The sequence below is a fragment of the Heteronotia binoei genome, chromosome 1, assembly GCF_032191835.1.
Source record: "Heteronotia binoei isolate CCM8104 ecotype False Entrance Well chromosome 1, APGP_CSIRO_Hbin_v1, whole genome shotgun sequence".
In the NCBI taxonomy this organism is placed as follows: Eukaryota; Metazoa; Chordata; class Lepidosauria; order Squamata; family Gekkonidae; genus Heteronotia; species Heteronotia binoei.
Window position 1 is genome coordinate 173,717,181 of NC_083223.1, and position 19,289 is coordinate 173,736,469.

At 41.2% G+C, this 19,289-nt stretch overlaps 1 protein-coding gene across 2 annotated transcripts in view; it reads right to left on the bottom strand.

Moving 5' to 3' along the window:
* Window positions 1–16,426: 16,426 nt before the first annotated feature.
* The window catches only part of RMDN2 (regulator of microtubule dynamics 2), a 38,840-nt gene continuing 35,977 nt past the window's right edge, over window positions 16,427–19,289 (bottom strand). For both annotated transcript variants that reach the window (XM_060244299.1, XM_060244308.1), the window contains one exon: window positions 16,427–19,010. In XM_060244299.1, the coding sequence (XP_060100282.1) occupies window positions 18,957–19,010 (54 nt within the window). In that variant the 3' untranslated portion in view covers window positions 16,427–18,956. The remainder of the gene's footprint in view (window positions 19,011–19,289) is intronic.

The window sequence follows — 19,289 nt, forward strand, 5'->3', positions numbered from 1 at the left end:
ATCCATTTCAAGGTGCTGGTTCTTACCTTTAAAGCCCTCTATGGCCAGAGACTTGCATACCTTAGGGACCACCTTTCCCCACATGTTCCCCGAAGGTCAGGGTCACAAAATCTACCCTCAAACCCTGGCCTTAAAGAGGCCAGGCTCATGACAACTAGAGCCAGCTTTTCTGTTGTAGCCCCAAGCTGGTGGAACAAGCTCCCCAAGGCTAGGGCCCTGCGAGAGCTCACACAGTTCCGCAGGGCCTGTAAAATGGAACTCTTCCACCAGGCATTTGGAAATTAAGATAATTTGGCTGCAACAGACCCAGAAACAACTGGGCCACCTTGAACACGAACCTAAGGCTGATTTTTTATAAGAACATCCAGCTGGAATAACAAATGAAAATTTAAAGATCATTATAGCACCTGAAACGGTTTTTTGTTTTAATGTTTCTGTATCTTTTTATATTTTAAATGTGGTTTTATGTTCCATGTATTTATATGGTTGCGTAAGCTGCCCTGAGCCTACTTCGCGGGGAGGGTGACATATACCGGTAAATTGAATAAATGAAGAAAAATAAATAAATAAAATTCTCCCCCTTTTCTGGGAAGGGACATGAGGAGCCAGAGGGGCACACAGATCCCCCCTGTGTTTGTTTCTACTGGCAAAAGCAGTGCAGGAAGGAAGCTTGAAGCCCCTCCATTTCTGTAACAGTGTGAGGGGTATTGGTTTCAGTAAATTCCTAATACCTACAGATCAGCCGGCTGTTAATGGCACTGCTATTTGCACACTGCTTCAAAAGCTGTCAGCACTACCAGCTATACGTCTTTGAGATGTAGCTATGGTTTTTGAATAAAAGTCCTCAGGTCAATCTGTTTTTAGTCAAAAATGCTATCTTTAAAAAGAATCTTTCCTGGTTTCTATGCTAGGCCTTGCATAAAATAGCTTTCACTTTGAATACAGGTTCCTTCCTTAGTTGTTGATTTTGGAATGACTGTCTCTTATTTCCAATGACTGACTAGTTCAGTTCAAGCAAAATAGCATAACTGAAGATTAAATCTTTTCCTAGATAACCTCTGGAGTGGAAAGAAAGCTTTGAGGGATTTCTTTTTAAGTATAACAAGAGTCTGCTTCCTTCCTGTTGCTAAGGTTCAGTTAAGTTGAATGGCTCAGTGGGAAACCCTCTGTCATGTTTCAGCTTGCTGCAAGACATCACTGTAATTGGACTCTTCTGTTTCTAGCAAAGGTGAGAAGGCAGAGCTGTATCTACAATCTGGGACAATAGGTCCTGTGGGTAAACTATGCCAGTGATGCAAGAACAAGACGGACGTATTTTCCTGTAGGTTCTTACTGCATAAAATGTTCTTTCACTGGGTGTCTCTTACTAACATCCTGTACATTATTGCCAAATGGTACCTTCTCTAAATGCATGACAAGTTAGTTTGGAATACTGAGCCAACTGAGCCGGAAACGACTGGTCCTTGCACAGGGGACCTTTCCTGAAGGTGGCAGAGGGGGATAAGAATGGCTTTTCTAGCCTAAACTAAATGTAAATGACAATCCTAATCTATATCCACTATAGGGTTGCCAATTTTGAATTGGGAAATATCTAGAGATTTTGGGAGTGTAGCCAGGGGAGGGTGGCGTTTGGTCAGCAGAGAGACCTCTTCAGAGTACAAGGCCATAGAGTTCACCATCCAAAGCAGTGATTTTCTCCAGGGAAATTATCTCTGTAGTCTGGAGATCAATTGCAATACCAGGAGATCTCCAGGCCCCATTTGGAGGTTATGTCAAAATAAAAAAAACCTTATGACTTGAAATTACTATGAATCCTAATAATAACCTACATGCAATTTATTATAATACCAAAACAATAAAAATTATTCACTCATATAAATGTCAGTACACAAGAATATGGAAATTCATTAAAGGCAATGCTCCCAATGAAGCTTAAAAGTCTGTTAAAGGCAATGCTCCTAAATTAAGACAGTATTCCAATGTGCTGAAAAAGTACTTGCTTGGGTCACACTTTCTGTACAGTTTTCTTATACCACACAATTTGGGGAAGGGGGCGAGGCTAGTCATGTTGCAGGGAGTCCTGCTTGGTACTTGTGAGTTTGAGTGTGTGTGTTTTTAATAACATGTTTCAGCAATACACAAGGGAAACATACTGGAACTGAATTCAGAATAGAAAGTACATGAATGGCAAGGCAGGAGGTGGCCTTGCTAATATTTTTTTCAGTTTAAAAAGAACCTGAAAGTGCTGGTGCAAAAATGATACAGGGTGATCAGAGTATACAAAAGAGGAGAAACTTTCAGTAAGTGATGGTTCTTTCACCAGAATAGGTCTTCATCTTCACATAGGTATGGTCTGTATGGAGATCCTTTACAGAGAAACCGGTTGAATAGAGAACATTAAAACAGACAGTGGTCTTTAGAAGCCTATTAGTAGTAGTTACAGTGGATTTCCCCCCTGTAGCTAGCTGTTGTTTATTCCTTGATTTTCTTCTTGCTGCAGTTGTTTAACCAGGAAGCCCACCTCCTCTGAACTATGTAATTTTATGCAAACTGCTCTCAACTTCAAACCCTCCATCTGCACTGTGATAATACTGACATACTTTATAGGAACGTTATAAGGATGATATATGGTTTGGAAAACTTGAAATTTCTGCATGAATGCCAGACATTATTATTGCTCTGCTATTGGGGAAGGGGAAGAAATACGGTATAGCTTGGCCAGGCCATGGTTTTAAATCTTGAGTTATTTCAGACAGCTTTCAGGTGGTTTCATACACATTTGGTTCCTTTGCAATGCGTAATAGAGGGGATTGGCAAGCCTCAACTGATCAATCAGGCTTTCCTTAGGCTGAAATGAGCTGGGCAAGTTGTTCATGACAAGCCCAGATGTTTTTGCTTTCTGCAGTAATGAGAACCTCCTGTACTGCCAGCCCAGTTCTCCCTAGAATAACAATGTCTGTGCAATCAACATAGAAATATCCATTGCTTTGCAGAGGGAACCAAATGTGGGCTTGACCTGAGAGCAGAGTTGCCAAGGAATGGCTATGTCTCAATGTTCATCTGAACCATAAGTACTGAAATCTTTTAAACATGAAAACGTTTCCACAAGTAAAAGGACATTTTATAGCACTGTAGGAATGTGTCTAGTGCTTCTAGTACACTGCATTAGCAGAACAATTAGCAGACAGGAATACCATAAGGTACTATTATTGTGCCAAATGTTTTAGAACCCTTTCTAACAATGTACCTTTCCCATACTGATGCTGTGGCAAGTCCACATGTCAGTTTGGTGTCTACTGGGGTATTAGTAGAGGGTAATATAAGGGATTCAGTCTGAGAGCTGCTCCCTGGAGGGCAATATGAGCAACATATTACTTTAGAGCAACAACAAACATGGCTGCTGACAGGACTTTCTGGACTCCAAACAGGGACAACACCTACTCATTTCAAGAAGCTCAGGTGCAAGACTGCCCCTCCCTGTGTGGATCCACCTCACCACGGCCTACTAATTACCTTCTTCAGCTGAGACATCACCACTGCCACCCAGAGGCTGCTGTTTCTCCCTGTGCCTGTTGCTGCTGTCTCACTCAAAGAACCTTCTGGCAAGTAGGCTGCAATTGCCAAGAGGATAAACAGCACAGTCAGTAAGCTCTAGGGATTAACTGTATGGTCCCTGTTAAGTGTGCAGGTTCTCTGTTAGTTGACCCTTCCTAAAAGCTCCTTTCCTCTGTATTTAAGATGAAGTTTTTCTGAGTCAACACATTCCCAGACAGCTATCAAGAAGACTTTTTATTGGGATAATGGTTTAATATAGCAGTTTGTCCAGTCATAGAAGCATGATACTGAGTGCAGTAAATAAATCTCCCAAGAAGTATATTGTAAAAAAGGTAAACTTACGGACTTCCGGGATTTGGAGAATGCTGAGCTGACCTGCTTCTCTAAGGGGGGCAGACTGGAGCTTCTGTTCGGGGTAGTAAAGGGCAAATTTTTGCCTTCTGCCTACTTTTCTCAGTGAGAGATTAGTCCAAGATATGCACAGGAAACTTTGAGGTGATTTACCTTGGCTAAAAGGGAGTCCCGGGGGGAGGGGCTCCTTGAGGGATCCCCGGAGAAGAGCTGCATATTCATCATCTGCAGAAGCTTGCAGAGTCATTTATTTGACATAAGCTTGACAAGATCCTAATCTTCTTTGAGACTGCTAAACATCTGATGCTGTACGAGACCAGTGTTGATTTGGATAACCTTAGAAAAAGGTACTGATTGCTATCTACCATTCCGGGACTATTTTAAAGCAAACAAAATAATATTAGAAGGTTTTAGAAGATTTTAAAGCAAACAAAATAATATTAGAAGAGAATGTTTGAAAGCTTGGAAGAAGAAGAGAAGGGGTGAATTTTGGACTTTGTTAAATAAGGGACATTGTTAAAAATTGGAAAGGAATTTATTGTTTTGTCTACCTGCGGTCGTGGAGTGAAAGCACCATTGTCAGAGGTCTGCAGTTTCTACAGTCAATAAGATTAACTTGTCATTGAAATAAGCTTAATTTGTCATTGCTTGGAAGAATAGCTGCAATTAAGATGAATATTTTGCTGAGAATAATGTATTTGTTTCAAACTATTCTGATTGTGAAAGACAGTAAACAATTTAACAAATGGCGAAAGAAGATTTCGGAATTTGTATGGGCTGGGAAGAAACCAAGGATTAAAATGAAAGTTTTAATAGATGCTAAAGAAAGAGGAGGATCCCAATTACCAGATTTAAGATTATATCATGAAGCAGTTTGTTTAGAGTGGATAAAAGATTGGTTGACGCTGTTGAATAAAAAACTTTTAGTGTTGGAAGGTCATGGAAATAAATTCGGCTGGCACGCTTAAATGGGAAGAAAAAGATGGATAGTTTTTTCTCTCACCATTATATAAGAAATAATTTGTTGAATGCCTGGATGAAATATAAGAAATATGGTGATGAAAGAAAACCATTATGGATAGTGCCAGCAGAAGTGATAAAAATAACAGCTGAGACAGGTGAGGAAAATGGCTGTCATACAATCAACTATTAAAAATACAAAGTGGCAAAATAGAATTGAAAACTGCTGTGAAGTTGAATAACAAATACGATTGGTTTCAAATGCAACAAATAAAGAGTTTGGTGGAAAATGATATTAAAACTGAAGGAATAAGACAAGAGCAAACAGAAATGGAAAAAGTTCTGCTTGGAGATAATGAAAAATTAATTTCAAAAACTTATAAGTTACAGTTAAAATGGTCTACAGAAGATGAAGAAGTGAAATCTCGAATGATTAAATGGGCAATAAATGTAAATAAATACAGATGGATACATGGGAATATTTATGGAAGAACTCTATGAAACTTTCAACATGTCAGAGTATTAAAGAGAACTGTTTTAAAATGATGTATAGATGGTATATGACTCCTAAAAAATTGGCAAAGATGAATAATAAAATGCCAGACAGATGTTGGAAATGCAAAAAACATAAAGGTTCTTTCTACCATATGTGGTGGACTTGTGAAAGAGCGAAAAAGTATTGGCAGATGATCCAACAAGAAATTTCTAGGATCTTGGGATATGATTTCAAGAAAGCTGCAGAGACTTTTCTGTTGGGATTACAAATGGAAAAATTTCCAAAAGAAGATAGAACTATAATTTGGTACTTGCTTTCAGCTGCTAGGACACTATATGCACAGTTATGGAAGCAAGAAAAAATACCAGAAAAATGGGATTGGATTGTAAAAGTTATGACATGGAGTGAGATGGACAAATTAACAAGAACTTTAAGAGACTATGATTTAGAAGATTTTAAAAGGGAGTGGAAAAAAAATTAGAAGTTATGTAGAAGACGAGTGGAAAGTAAAAGGACTTTGGACAATTTTTGATAATGATTAAATTTTAGAAGAAAGAAGAATATTAATTTTAGTTCTTAGTAATTAACGGTACTTTTTAATGTTAGTATTTTGAGTAGATAACACTGGCGGGGATAGCATATGGGATAGATGAAAAGAAGTTATTAACGGAAATTGTTACCGTATGTTATCAATAAAATTGTTTAAAACAAAAAGTTAAACTTACATTTGTTCAAGTAGATCCAGTTCACATTTAGGTTGCAGTCAAAAGAAGACAAAGAGGAGCCTAATTTAAAGAATATTTTCCCTATCACAAATGGCCAGCTCATCCAGCATCGTGTGTGGGAGTATGAGGGCATTGTAGCTATAAGAAAGACTTGTATAGAGAGTGAGAGGACAAGTCAGAGGGCAACTCCCAGGTTAAAGCAAAGAAAGGCATCCCATTCAAGAAGATAACACCTATACACACTTCGAGTAATGTAGCATCCCCAATGTCTAGGAATGCTGAGTTTGCTCATTTCAACACAGATATCACATTCAAGCAACAGGGAAAGGTATGCATCAACACACAACAATCCTGATTGTACATACGGCTTAGTCAGCTAGCAGAATGACCTGAGGATGGTTTCTAGACTGGTTCCTGAATCCTTATATGACAACCACCACCTAGTTGCCCTGTCAAGAAAAAACAATGGGATAGTAGGGCACAGGTTTTCAAATTATCTATCAAAAGAGATCCCAGTGCATGTTCTTTGTCTTGTCCCATTCAGTTCTGTCTGATATATTCTAGTGCTATTCTGACTTATTCATACTAACAACCTTTGTGGCCCACAGTGGTACAAGGTATTCAAGACCGCTAGGAAAGGCATGCAGTTAGCTGATGGGTTTATGCTTCCCCCCCCTTTTGTAGCTTTTGTCTCAGCCCTTTTGACTACTCAGTGTTTATTCAACCTACCCACTCCTTTCTAGCATAAACAAATACATTTCTGTGATTACCATTCTCCACTCATACAGAGGGCCTACCACTTCTACAACCTCTTTTCTACAATTTATGGTTTATAAATAGTTCAGGATAGGGTTGCCAAGTCCAATTCAAGAAATATCTGGGGACTTTGGGGGCGGAGCCAGGAGACATTGGGGGGTGGAGCCAGGAACAAGGGTGTAACAAGCATAATTGAACTCCAAGGGAGTTCTGGCCATCACATTTAAGGGGACAGCACACCTTTTTAAATGCCTTTGTTCCATAGGAAACAATGAAGGATAGGGGCACCATATTTTGGGGCTCATAGAATTGGACCCTCTGGTCCAATCGTTTTGAAACTTGGGGGGTATTTTGGGGAGAGGCACTAGCTGCTATACTAAAATTCTGGTGCCTCTACCTCAAAAAATAGCCCCCCCAGAGCCCCCAATACCCGCAGATCAATTCCCCATTATTCCTTATGGGAATCGTTCTCCATAGGGAATAATAGAGTGCCCAGTAGACATTTCCCTCCCTCCCCCAAACCAGGGAATCCCCTGCCCCCTCCCTGTCTCTCACACACAAATACTTACTGGGTCTTGTTCCTGCTCTGAAACCGAAAGCAAAAGAAAGGGAGGGGCCCTTCTCTGAGGAAACTGTTACTGATCCTTTCCCATGAAGCCCTTCCTGTTCCCTGCTTCCTGCTCAGCCTTAAAGGCACACATTTTAAAAACTGTTTGCAGGTTTCTAAACCTGCAGGAGCTCTACAACTACAGAATGACTGTGGGGGCGGGGCTTCCCCCGCCAGTCAGCTGGCTGGGGGCGGGGAGCAGCCTGTCAAAACAGGGGATTCCCCGCTGGGCCCTGGGGATTGGGAAGCCTAGTTCAGGACATCACACTTGTCACACTCACCACCCTTCTTCTCTCTTTTAAAATCTACAGAGTTTGACCACCTCACACCCCAGGTCGTCTCTCTCACTCCCAGAGACATCCAGAGGCAGGGTAACCCAGCCCCCTTTAATAATCAGCCTTCACTCACACATAGCTATTGGGGCTGGGGCTCAAATATTTTCAATCACTCACTGCCTTGAATATATGTATGTAGACCAAGATATTAAATTGCGTGCGTGTGCACACTTCTTCCCCTTAAGACATGCAGCCCACAGAGTTAATTAAACAAGAAAGCTTTTACTTATAAGAACAAACCACTGAGGAAAAGTAAACTCTCAGAAACAACATTTCATGTCCATTGAATTTTTGAACTGAGGTTCTAGACATACAACTGGGATCCTTAACAAATTTATTTTTTTCAGCAGCTCTTCTATAGTTCCCCTCAGTCTGAAAACCATCTTTTCACTTCAGCATTTAAACTGTCTACTTATCTGCTGCTAATCCCTAACTGCCATTTCTCAACTGCTCTTTTTAAAGTGTTCTTCTCTCAACATTCTGGCAGCTCTCATTGGCTGCTTTTAGGGAGAGGCTGAATCAAGCCTGTCCATCATGAATTCTTTGTTTTTACTGCTGTTTTATGTGTGCGCAAATGCCCCCAAATACCCTTGTGTAAAACTTCTTTAGGGAATCAAGGAATGGGTTAATTTTCTATTTCAAGGCTCTCTTTTCTGAAAGTTGATTCAAACAGGCTGATGTCAAGAGTTCTGAATAAGTGGAAAAGGGCACCTTTTATTCAAAGCATCCTGCAACTGGTGACAGTCATAACCCCTCCATTTTGGTGGTTCCCTATATCACAATATATTATTTGCATGCAGGCCCCCTTCTTTTTGAGTTTATGCTTCAGGCAAAAAAGAGATAAACCCAGGGTTGGGACAGTGTGATCTCAAAGGGCTGGATTTTCTCTTAGCCTTCTGGAATCTGCCTGTCTTGAGCCCTCAGAAAATTCTGTAATGACTAGCAACCCTTCATTTCCAGGAAGTGGTTGGAGAACCTAAGAGAAGTGCTAAGAGAACCTATCACAGCCATGATTGCATCTGCAAGCTCACGTTCAGCACAATTGTTTAGATCAATTCGGTCACTGACTACCCTACCACGGGGTAAATGAAATGCTAGGGAATTGGATATAGGCTGCAAAGTTTTTGCGAGCTTTTTCGCAGATAAGATCTTGTCACTCTGCTGTGACCTCCCAGCCACACTTGAGACAGTAAAGGAACTTGAGGCTCCGCCCATGTCTTCTAGTGAGATTTTGATTACTTCACTCCACTCAGCCTGGAGGAAGTTGACAGAACGCTCTCTAGTGTACGCCCAACCATGTCCATCCTGGCTTATAAAGGCTGGCCGGGATGAACTACTGGTTCCCTGAGGGAAACTGTCAACAGGTCCCTATCTGAAGGGACCCTCCCACAGTCTCTTAAAGAGGCAGTAGTCCGCCCCCTTCTAAAGAAACCATCTTTGGACCCGGCCGTATTGGCAAACTATCGGCCAGTGTCAAACTTGCCTTTCTTGGGCAAGATTATCAAGAGGGCGGATGCTGTGCAGTTACAGACTTTTCCGTGCTAAACCCTTTTCAGTCTGGTTTCCGCCCAGGTCATGGGATGGAGGCAGTTTTGGTCACTCTCATAGATGACCTCCAGAGGCATCTGGATAGAGGCGGCTTGGCAGTACTGATGCTTCTAGATCTATCGGCTGTGTTTGACACAGTTGATCATCAGTTGCTGACCTGCTGCCTTGCCGATGCTAGGATACAGGGATTGGCCCTACAATGACTTTCCTCCTTCCTTCAGGGCTGGGGACAAAGGATGGCAATAGGGGAGGAACTGTCTCGTCGGCACCCACTTGTGTGTGGTGTGCCACAAGGGACAGTCCTCTCCCCGATGTTATTTAACAACTACATGCGCCCCCTTGCCCAGAAGTTTGGGCTGGGATGTCATCAGTATGGAGATGACACCCAGCTCTAACTGTTGATGGGCGGCCAATCTGACTCCTCCCCAGAAGACTTGACCATGGCGCTTCGAGCTGTAGCAGGGTGGCTTAGACTGAGTCAATTGAAATTGAATCCGACGAAGACGGAGGTCCTGTACCTAAGTCATCATGGTCTAGGGACGAAGGTTTCATTACTGACCTTTGATGGGGTGCTACTTACACCAGCGCCCAAGGTTAAAAGCTTAGGGGTGCTCCTGGATCCCTCCTTAAATATGGAGGCCCAGGTGGCGGCCACCACTAGATCAGCCTTCTATCATCTTCAGCTGATAAGACAGTTGGTCCCCTACCTTGAACGCGACGACTTGGCAACAGTGATCCACACTACGGTCACCTCAAGATTGGATTACTGCAATGCCCTCTACATGGGGCTGCCCTTTTCTCAAACCCGGAAGCTTCAACTAGTGCAGAATGTGGCAGCCAGGTTGCTATTGGGTCTTCCCTTACTGGAGCACATTCAGCCTGGGCTGAAAGCACTGTACTGGTTGCCTATTGCATACCGGGTTTGTTTCAAGGTGCTGGTCCTTACCGTTAAGGCCCTATATGGCCAGGGACCTGCATACCTTAGGGGACCGCCTTTCCACATATGTTCCCCAGAGAGCACTTTGGTCTGGATCATGAGGCCAGGCTCATGACAACTACAGCCAGGGCCTTCTCTGTAGTGGCCCCCCACTGGTGGAACAAGTTGCCTGAAGAAGTTAGGGCCCTGCAAGAACTCATACAGTTCCACAGGGCCTGTAAGATGGCACTCTTCCACCAGGCATTTGCAAACTAGATTGTTGGCCACTACAGTCCTCAGGTAACGTCTGGACCACCTTTTGCAAGCTGCCCTGAAGCAGCAGCGGAAAGGAACATCTAAGATCGGTTAACAGAGAACATAACTTTGAATTTAAGACCATAGCATCAAAATGTTAACTATTATGTTTTAAATGGTTTTATGGTTTTTATGTCTTTTATATGTTTTATAGTCATGCATACGCATGAGCATGTAAGCCGCCCTGAGCCCGCCTCAGCAGGGAGGGCTGGATATAAATGGAATTAAATAAATAAATAAGGGATACTTTTCTGGATATACCACAGAGGGAAAGTGTGTTAATTTCTCCATATTTATTTATTTGAGATTTATATCCCGCCCTTCCCATGAATGGCTCAGGGCGGCTACCAACAATTAATCAAACATAAAATTTAAACAATTTCAAGTATAAAACAATTAAATATTTAAACAGTTAAAACTTTAAAACAGAATATTTCAATTTCCTGTAAACAGATGGCTGGCCAGTTACATCAGTTGTCATCCTAGCTAGGTATAGGCTAGCCGGAAGAGGGTCGTCTTACAGGCCCTGCGGAACTGCGCCAAGTCCCGCAGGGCCCTCACCACTTCCGGCAGCTGATTCCACCATACGGGGGCCATAACAGAGAAAGCCCTTTCTCTGGTGGCTTTCAGACGGGCTTCTCTTGGCCCGGGGATAGTGAGGAGATTTTGTGTTCCTGACCTCAGTGCTCTCTGGGGAACATGTGGGGAGAGACGGTCCTTCAGGTAGGAAGGTCCCAGGCCATATAGGGCTTTAAAGGTAATAACCAGCACCTTGTACCGGACTCGGTATATCACTGGAAGCCAGTGCAGAGTCCGGAGACCCGGCCGGATGTGTCCCCACTTTGGGAGACCCAATAGCAGCCGGGCCGCAACATTCTGCACCAGCTGCAGTTTCCGGGTCCGAGACAAGGGCAGCCCCATGTAGAGGGCATTGCAGTAGTCCAACCTTGAGGTGACATTAGCATGGATCACTGTTGCTAGATCGTCGCGTTCCAGAAAGGGGGCCAGCTGCCTTGCCCGCCTAAGATGAAAAAATGCGGACTTGTCAGCGGCTGCTATCTGAGCCTCCATCTTTAAGGAAGGCTCCAATAGCACCCCCAAGCTCTTGACCCTGTCCGCCGCCATCAGCGGCGCACCGTCAAAAGCCGGCAGGGGGATCCCCCTCCCCGGGCCACGGCGACCCAAGCAAAGGACCTCTGTCTTCGTGGGATTTAGCTTCAGCCCACTCAGTCTGAGCCACTCAGCCACGGCCCGTAGTGCCTGGTCAAGATTTTCCGGGGCGCAGACAGGCTGGCCGTCCATCAGTAGATAGAGCTGGGTGTCATCAGCATACTGGTGACACCCCAGCCCATACCTTCGGGCAATCTGGGCAAGAGGCCGCATGTAGATGTTAAATAACATCGGGGAGAGAACCGCCCTCTGGGGCACACCACAATCGAGTGTGCGCCTCCGGGATAGCTCCCTCCCGATTGCGACCCTTTGTCCCCGATTTCAGTGAGCAAAGTGTCTAGAAGTTGTGCCTTTGGCACAGAGACAGGAGCAAGTAATGTGCTAATTTGGACAGCAGCATTATTCTGTAGATTTCAGTTAGGCTATTTTAAAAAGTGTTTGTTATGAAGATGTTGAACATCTACGTACTTTACTGTATAATTTTAATAAAATGTAATTTCTAAATCTTGGTGACAGGCCAAGATTAGTGTTATTTCTAAAGTGTGAAGATTCAGAGAGCAATTTCCCCTACTTATCAAATTTTTAAAATTTAGACTAGGGTAGTTGCTAATATATTGAACAGACCAATTTATCATTATGTCAGTTTGGATTAAACCTGTTTTCAAAAAGGATTAAGATGTCCATTAACAAAATCTGCATCAAATGGTTAGTTGCCAAATATTCAAATAATGAATGTGCTATTTTATGGATACAGATGATTCCTTTGACCAAGTTGAACAGCTGCTAAGCTGCCTACTCTGGATCATTTAAATTTTGAAGGACATATTAAAGAATGGATTATGTGCTATTTCTTTGTATCCCAAGACTTGGTAAATGACTGTTTCTTGCAACACGTTGCATTACAGTATGGAACATGTTAGCTCTGCTACTTTTATTTTTCATTATTCATTGAATCCTTAGTTGTGTACGGACCAATATAAACATTCACAGATTTAACTCTGGGACAAATATTTTTGAGATTAGTCTTTACGCATAAGATATCACCCTGTGCTTATCTAATTCATTGCAGTCTTTTAAGAAACAGATGAAAAAACTAAATCTGTTCTGGAGAATCTCAAGGTTTAAAATCAATTTTATTAAATCAAAATTGTTTGGGCTGAATATGCAAAAGGAATGAAAAAATAAGCTATCAATGGTGTCTTCTGACAATCTACTCCAATAAGATATCTATGGATCTGGATGGAAGAAGATATAAATTTGATTATTCTGAACAGCCACCAGAAATGTTTTAAGGAAGTGGAAAATGACAGGAATGGGCCACATGAATCTTGCTTAGTAGTCAGATCATTGCCAGTCAAGGTCTGTATTGTCTACACTAGACACAGTTCTTCAGAGTTTCAGGAAGATGGCTTTCACATCACCTAGTATCTGATCCTAGAATAAAGCAAATGCTTTACCATTGAACCTTATCCATCAATCTGGCACGATCTGTAACAATTTGTTATTTGGTGAGGCTGAACATGCACATCTTTCTTCCACAACCAGCTCTCTTCTGTCTGGAACTGTGTCATCTACAGACCTTGCTAGTTTTGGTATGATACTTTTAACACTTCAAGTTAAAGAAGTACACCTGTCACAACACTACAGATAACTGATTCAGGTAAATAAAATACCATAGCCCTTCTAAAACTATACCACAGCATAATTTGCTATGTTTCCCAAGTCTTTTGGTCCATGCAGCTTAAGATTTATTATTTGCCAGATGTTTCGACTGATATCAAAGGTTGCATATTCTGATAAAATACTTCTGTGTCCATTTTGACACCCCCACCCTCCATTTCAATGTACATATGGGAAGTGAGAAAACAGTTAAAATATGAATGTTGAATTCTGCATATTCACACTGTGCAAGACATTCATGCAAACAGATACTATAAAAAGTGAATTCATTGCTATTTGGAAATTACAGTTTTCACGGACATTTTTCTTAGTCTCCATGGGACTTTCTCTCAGGTGAAGTTACTGACAGGACTGCAGTCACAGCTGAAAGGTCTGCCTGCCTGCCCAGCACAACAATCATTACTAATTGCTAAAAACTTAGCTGGAAGGCTCGTTGGTTTAGGATTTCAGTTTGGCTTTCCCTTCAGTGTGGATAAAATAGCATTTGGTTTGGCAAGAAAGCTGGAAGAGGTTCAATATACTTATGTTGGTGGGTGGCTCAGTGAATAAAGTCTTCAGATGATGAGCTCATGAGGGAAGGAGTAGGGTGTAGATTGTATATTAAATGTGAAATGGCAGAGGCTCATTTTCCTTTTTAGATGTTTTTGTGGCAAAACTCCCTCATGTCAAAGAAGCAGCTGTGATCACACACACTAAATAATTCACTTTCAATCCACCTTCAGTGCACTTCACAATTTAATTTTGCCAGTTCAGACAGTAAAATCCAGTTGTAAAGTACACTGAAAGTGGATTGAAAGTGCATTATTTAGTGTGTGTAATTGCAGCCACAGTACCACTAAGAAACAAAATGGATGCCAGAGAACTCTAGTATAAAAAAGGATGTGTCTTACCATATACTTCAGATTTTTCTACCAGTTTTGGAAAGCTTAAAGCAGGAATCCCAACTTTTTTGAGCCTGCAGGCATCTTTGGAATTCTGACACAGGGCAGTGGACACAATCATAAAATGGCTGCCAATCACAAAATGTCGGGGAGCAAGGTTATATAAAACTCTAATGGTAACTCTTCAACATTTCAAGCAGAAGCGCTGTTTAATGTGATGCTTTTTAATCTGAAAGAGCCCCATGGCACAGAGTGTTAAAGCTGCAGTACTGCAGTCCGAAGCTCTGCTCATGACCTGAGTTTGATCCCCGGCAGAAGCTGGGTTTTCAGTTAGCTGGCATCAGGTTGACTCAGCCTTCCATCCTTCCAAGTACCCAGCTTGCTGTGGGGAAAGTGTAGATGACTGGGGAAGGCAACGGCAAACCACCCCATAAAAAGTCTGCCGTGAAAACGTTGTGAAAGCAACGTCACCCCAGAGTTGAAAATGACTGGTGCTTGCACAGGGGACCTTTCCTTTTCCTTTCAATCTGAACAGCCAATTAGATGTCCTGCTGGACAACTAGTCCAAACTAGTCCTGCCCACTTTCTAAAAGGAAAGATGTCAAGCACCATATTGAGGACCCCTGGCTTAAAGGACTCGAGGGTACAAATGATGAATTACCAGTAAGCCCACAGAGTTTCAAGTGAGAAAGAAGCAGAATATGAAAGAAGCTGATGGTTACCATTGTCTGCTTCAGTTCCCAAACAGAATCCACTAAAAGAACTGATCTAAGGATAATGAATGAATGAAGTGTGAACAGGGGGAAATAATGAGCTGAATCCCAAGGAGCATTTCTGCTAGTGCAAGACTTGTTGCATAAACAGAAACACCATAAAACCATTTCAGCCCTAGAAAACAAACTACAAGGTATATTTCAGCACACACACACACACGCCAGTAATGACCTTCTTAGATCATATCACATTGCACTTCCAAATAATCACTGTATGGAATTGGTGCTTGATCTTATAGTAACTTGTGCAGTATCATATACAAACAAAACTGCATTAAGGAAAGTTTCTCTTTTGCTACTCCATGGTGGGATCTATCCCATCTTCAAAAAGAACTGACAGGAGTACTACATGAAGAAGATGATGATATTGGATTTATATCCCGCCCTCCACTCTGAATCTCAGAGCAGCTCACAAACTCCTTTATCTTCTTCCCCCACAACAGACACCCTGTGAGATGGGTGGGGCTGAGAAGAATCTCACAGCAGCTGCCCTTTCAAGGACAACCTCTGCCAGAGCTATGGCTGACTCAAGGCCATTCCAGCAGGTGCAAGTGGAGGAGTGGGGAATCAAACCCAGCTCTCCCAGACAAGAGTCTGCACACTTAACCACTGCACCAAACTGGGGGGGGGGGGACTCTATAGTCTGTTACCAGGTGACCAGCTGTGCAACAGGTGACTAGGAAAAAAAGGAAATGCATCTAGGCAGCATAAAAGCCTGGTTGATTAGTAAAAACAATCAATGGAAACCTGGCTGCGAAGAAAAAGCACAGAGGTCTGAAGAACACAAGCACTCTGAGCCCCAGCATCTTCAAATGTTAGAACTGTTCTTGAACCTTCACTATTTTAATGAGTAAGAAAACTCTTAGTTAATCTTACTTACAGCTTGTACAATACATAGGGAGCAATCCTGAGAAGATCTACACAAAAAAGTAAGTTCCATATATTATCCAACGGGTCTCATTCCCATTAGGATTCCAACCATACTGTCCTCACAATGCAGATATAGTATAGTGAGGATTAAAGAGCTGTCTGGTATGCAGAAAGAAAGGGGAATTTATCTGTATATATAAACACATATAACTCAGTAAAAGATTTGCCTACTGAACACCATGTGCTACATTGAAAAGTCTCGAGTCTGTTATCACAGGATGACAATGTGACAAATTATCTGCTGTTCAAATAAGTAGAAATTAGAAAAGGCAGAGTGGAATTATTTTTTCAGTCACTTTTGAGAGCATCCTTGCTCTCCGTTTTCCACAAAATTTAAACTGGAACAGTTGTTCTCCAAAAGCAAAGGACCTATGAAAGTCATTTTGCTTCCCCCACACACTTACAAAGATACCACCACAGCACATCACTACATTAATCTCATTTAATGTTTTTGGTTTCAGATATTTCAAGCAGAAGATTAAAATTTAAAAACTTTATTTATAAAGTGTTCATATTCCTTTTTAAAATCCAGAGACTAAAATAGGAATAATCTTTGCAAGAGCAATTTCCCCTAAATGAAAAAGCAAAGGAATAGTGATAACATATTTTCTTCCATGTCTGTGCAAACAGAACTATATTCTGTACAGGATTTGAGATTAGCTCACTAATCATTTCCAAAAAACAGAACCTATTGTGTCAAGAAACAATTGACAACTTCCAAAAAGTAATACATTGTATTATAGAAAATATCCAGACCGAATACCATTATACAGACATTAAAGAACAATCCCATATAAACATTATCAAAGGATGACTCCGAAACAATCTTCATACAGTCTGTAAGGAGTACTAAGACTCAAGTGTAAAGTTCAAACGGAGTCCTTCCATGGCGTCAGCTTCAAAGGAAAAATTCTTTCCTTCACGCAACCACCAGTTTGAATTGCCTTCTGCTGCCTTTATAGCTTCTTCATAAGCCAACTCTAAAACCAAATGTGACAACACATATAATAACAAAATACCTAATATACAATAATTAAATACATAAATAGACATAAAAACTACTCCAACATACAACCTGAAAAGGTCCTCAGACCAATATCTGCCAAGACTATCCCACCTTCCTATTGGGCATTATCGTTGCAAGGGCTGCAAAGCTTGTAAATATTCTTTGCAGCTGAAAGAATATGTGGATGTAAGGACTGGAATTACTATTAAGCTAACTGGTTTTACAAACTGTGACTCTTAAGGGAGTCATTTATGCCTTAATTTGTGGGGTTTGTTCAAAAATTTACATAGGATGCTCTCGGAGAGCTGTTAAGACTCACGTCTTGGAGCACATTTCTAGGGTTCATCACCAAATTCCTGGCGTTTCTCTTTCCCAACACTATAAGGAAACAGACCATGATTTAGAATTGTTGAGATTTTTTGTGATATAGAAGGTTGAACGCTGTAAGGGTACAGGCGGTGATATACAAAAAATTTTGTTACAGAAAGAGGCTAGGTGGATACATCGCCTAAATACAATAGAACCCTTTGGCCTTAATTTATATAATGATCTCTTGTGTTTTGTGTAATTCTGGGGTAGATGCTTTCAGAAATTTATTGAGATCCCCTTGAGTTTCTTATTGTTACCAGCTGTGACTTGTCTTTTTAGGACGGAGAGTCTTGTCATTAATGTGATTATCCTGTATGCGCTGGGAGAGATATTGGTCTGAGGACCTTTTCAGGTTGTATGTTGGAGTAGTTTCTATGTCTATTTATGTATTTAATTATTGTATATTAGGTATTTTGTTATTATATGTGTTGTCACATTTGGCTTTAGAGTTGGCTTATGAAGAAGCTATAAAGGCAGCAGAAGGCAATTCAAACCGGTGGTTGCACGAAGGAAAGAATTTCTCCTTTGAAGCTGACGCCATGGAAGGACTTCGTTTGAACTTTACACTTAAGTCTTAGTACTCCTTACAGACTGTATGAAGATTGTTTCGGAGTCATCCTTTGATAATGTTTATAAGGGATTGTTCTTTGTTCTTTAATCTGTATAATGGTATTCCGTCTGGATATTTTCTATAATACAATGTATTAATTTTTGGAAGTTGTCAAGTGTTTCTTGACACAATAGGTTCTGTTTTTTGCATCTTTGCTTATATTGTGTTACCACTGTTTATCTGCTTCACTAATCATTTCCAGCACAAATGCCTGTTACTCAGCAACTACCGAGCCATCCATTGCCAGCAACGGATTTTAGGCTGGGAGGTTCCCAGTACAATCTGATCATTCTAAATTAGTAAAATAGCCATTATGCACTTAGAAAGAAAGAAATGGATGGTGCCCATGTGCTAAATTTCATAGTATCATTTTCTGTAGGCCTTCATTCATACCCTCTTTATTCCAGACTAGTTCATTTAAAGGAAAGGAACATTGTGTCTGCAGGTGTTTTCTGCTTCAAAGACCCTATGAGTAGACACTGGCAAGGAAAGATAAGACATTTCATCTGAACTCCAGAGTTTGCTACATTTTCTTGCGACCAAACCTAGGAGCAGGTAGACAATTTTTGCAGTTGCCTCCAGTTCCCAACAAGCCTTTCATCTGAATTAGCACCGGAAAGAGAATTGGATTGCTTGCATGCCTCCACAAACTCAGTGGGTTAGTGGTAGTATGCAGAACAGACTTTATTCTGTTTACAGCACCCACTGCACATGAACAAGTATCAGACACTCATTACTGGCTCAGAAATAAACTTGTCTGAGAATTGTGATCTCGCATAACTCACTGCCCCCATTTTTTGTCATTGGATTAGCTTCAGGATTAATGATTGCTCTTTGGGTTTATGCCTAATGTGGCTACAAACACCACTGAACTCAACAAGATTCACATAGACAATTCTGGAATTGAGACCTGGATCTGCAGAGCTCTTCTGTGGTAGGATTCAAGTATGGTAACTGAATGTGCAGTTTATTTTCACAGATTCAGAGAAAGAAATAAACCTTCTAAATCCTTCTCAGCCTCCTTGTCCTAAAAAAAGAGATGGGGGGAAAAGACAATTTATTTAATACATATGGAAAGCTACCAAAAGCCCCTAAACTCCATACCAACTTCCACATCAAAAAACAAGAGATTATTTTTAGTATTAATAGTCCAGGAAAATATAACTGTTTCATTCTTTCCTTTATTCATTACAGTAAAGACAAAGTATAAGGGTAGACTAAAAAGAAACTCCACATCCAACCAACTCTTCCCCATTTTCTCCTAAAGTGGTTCCTTAAAGTATTTATTACACAAAATTCTAATTCT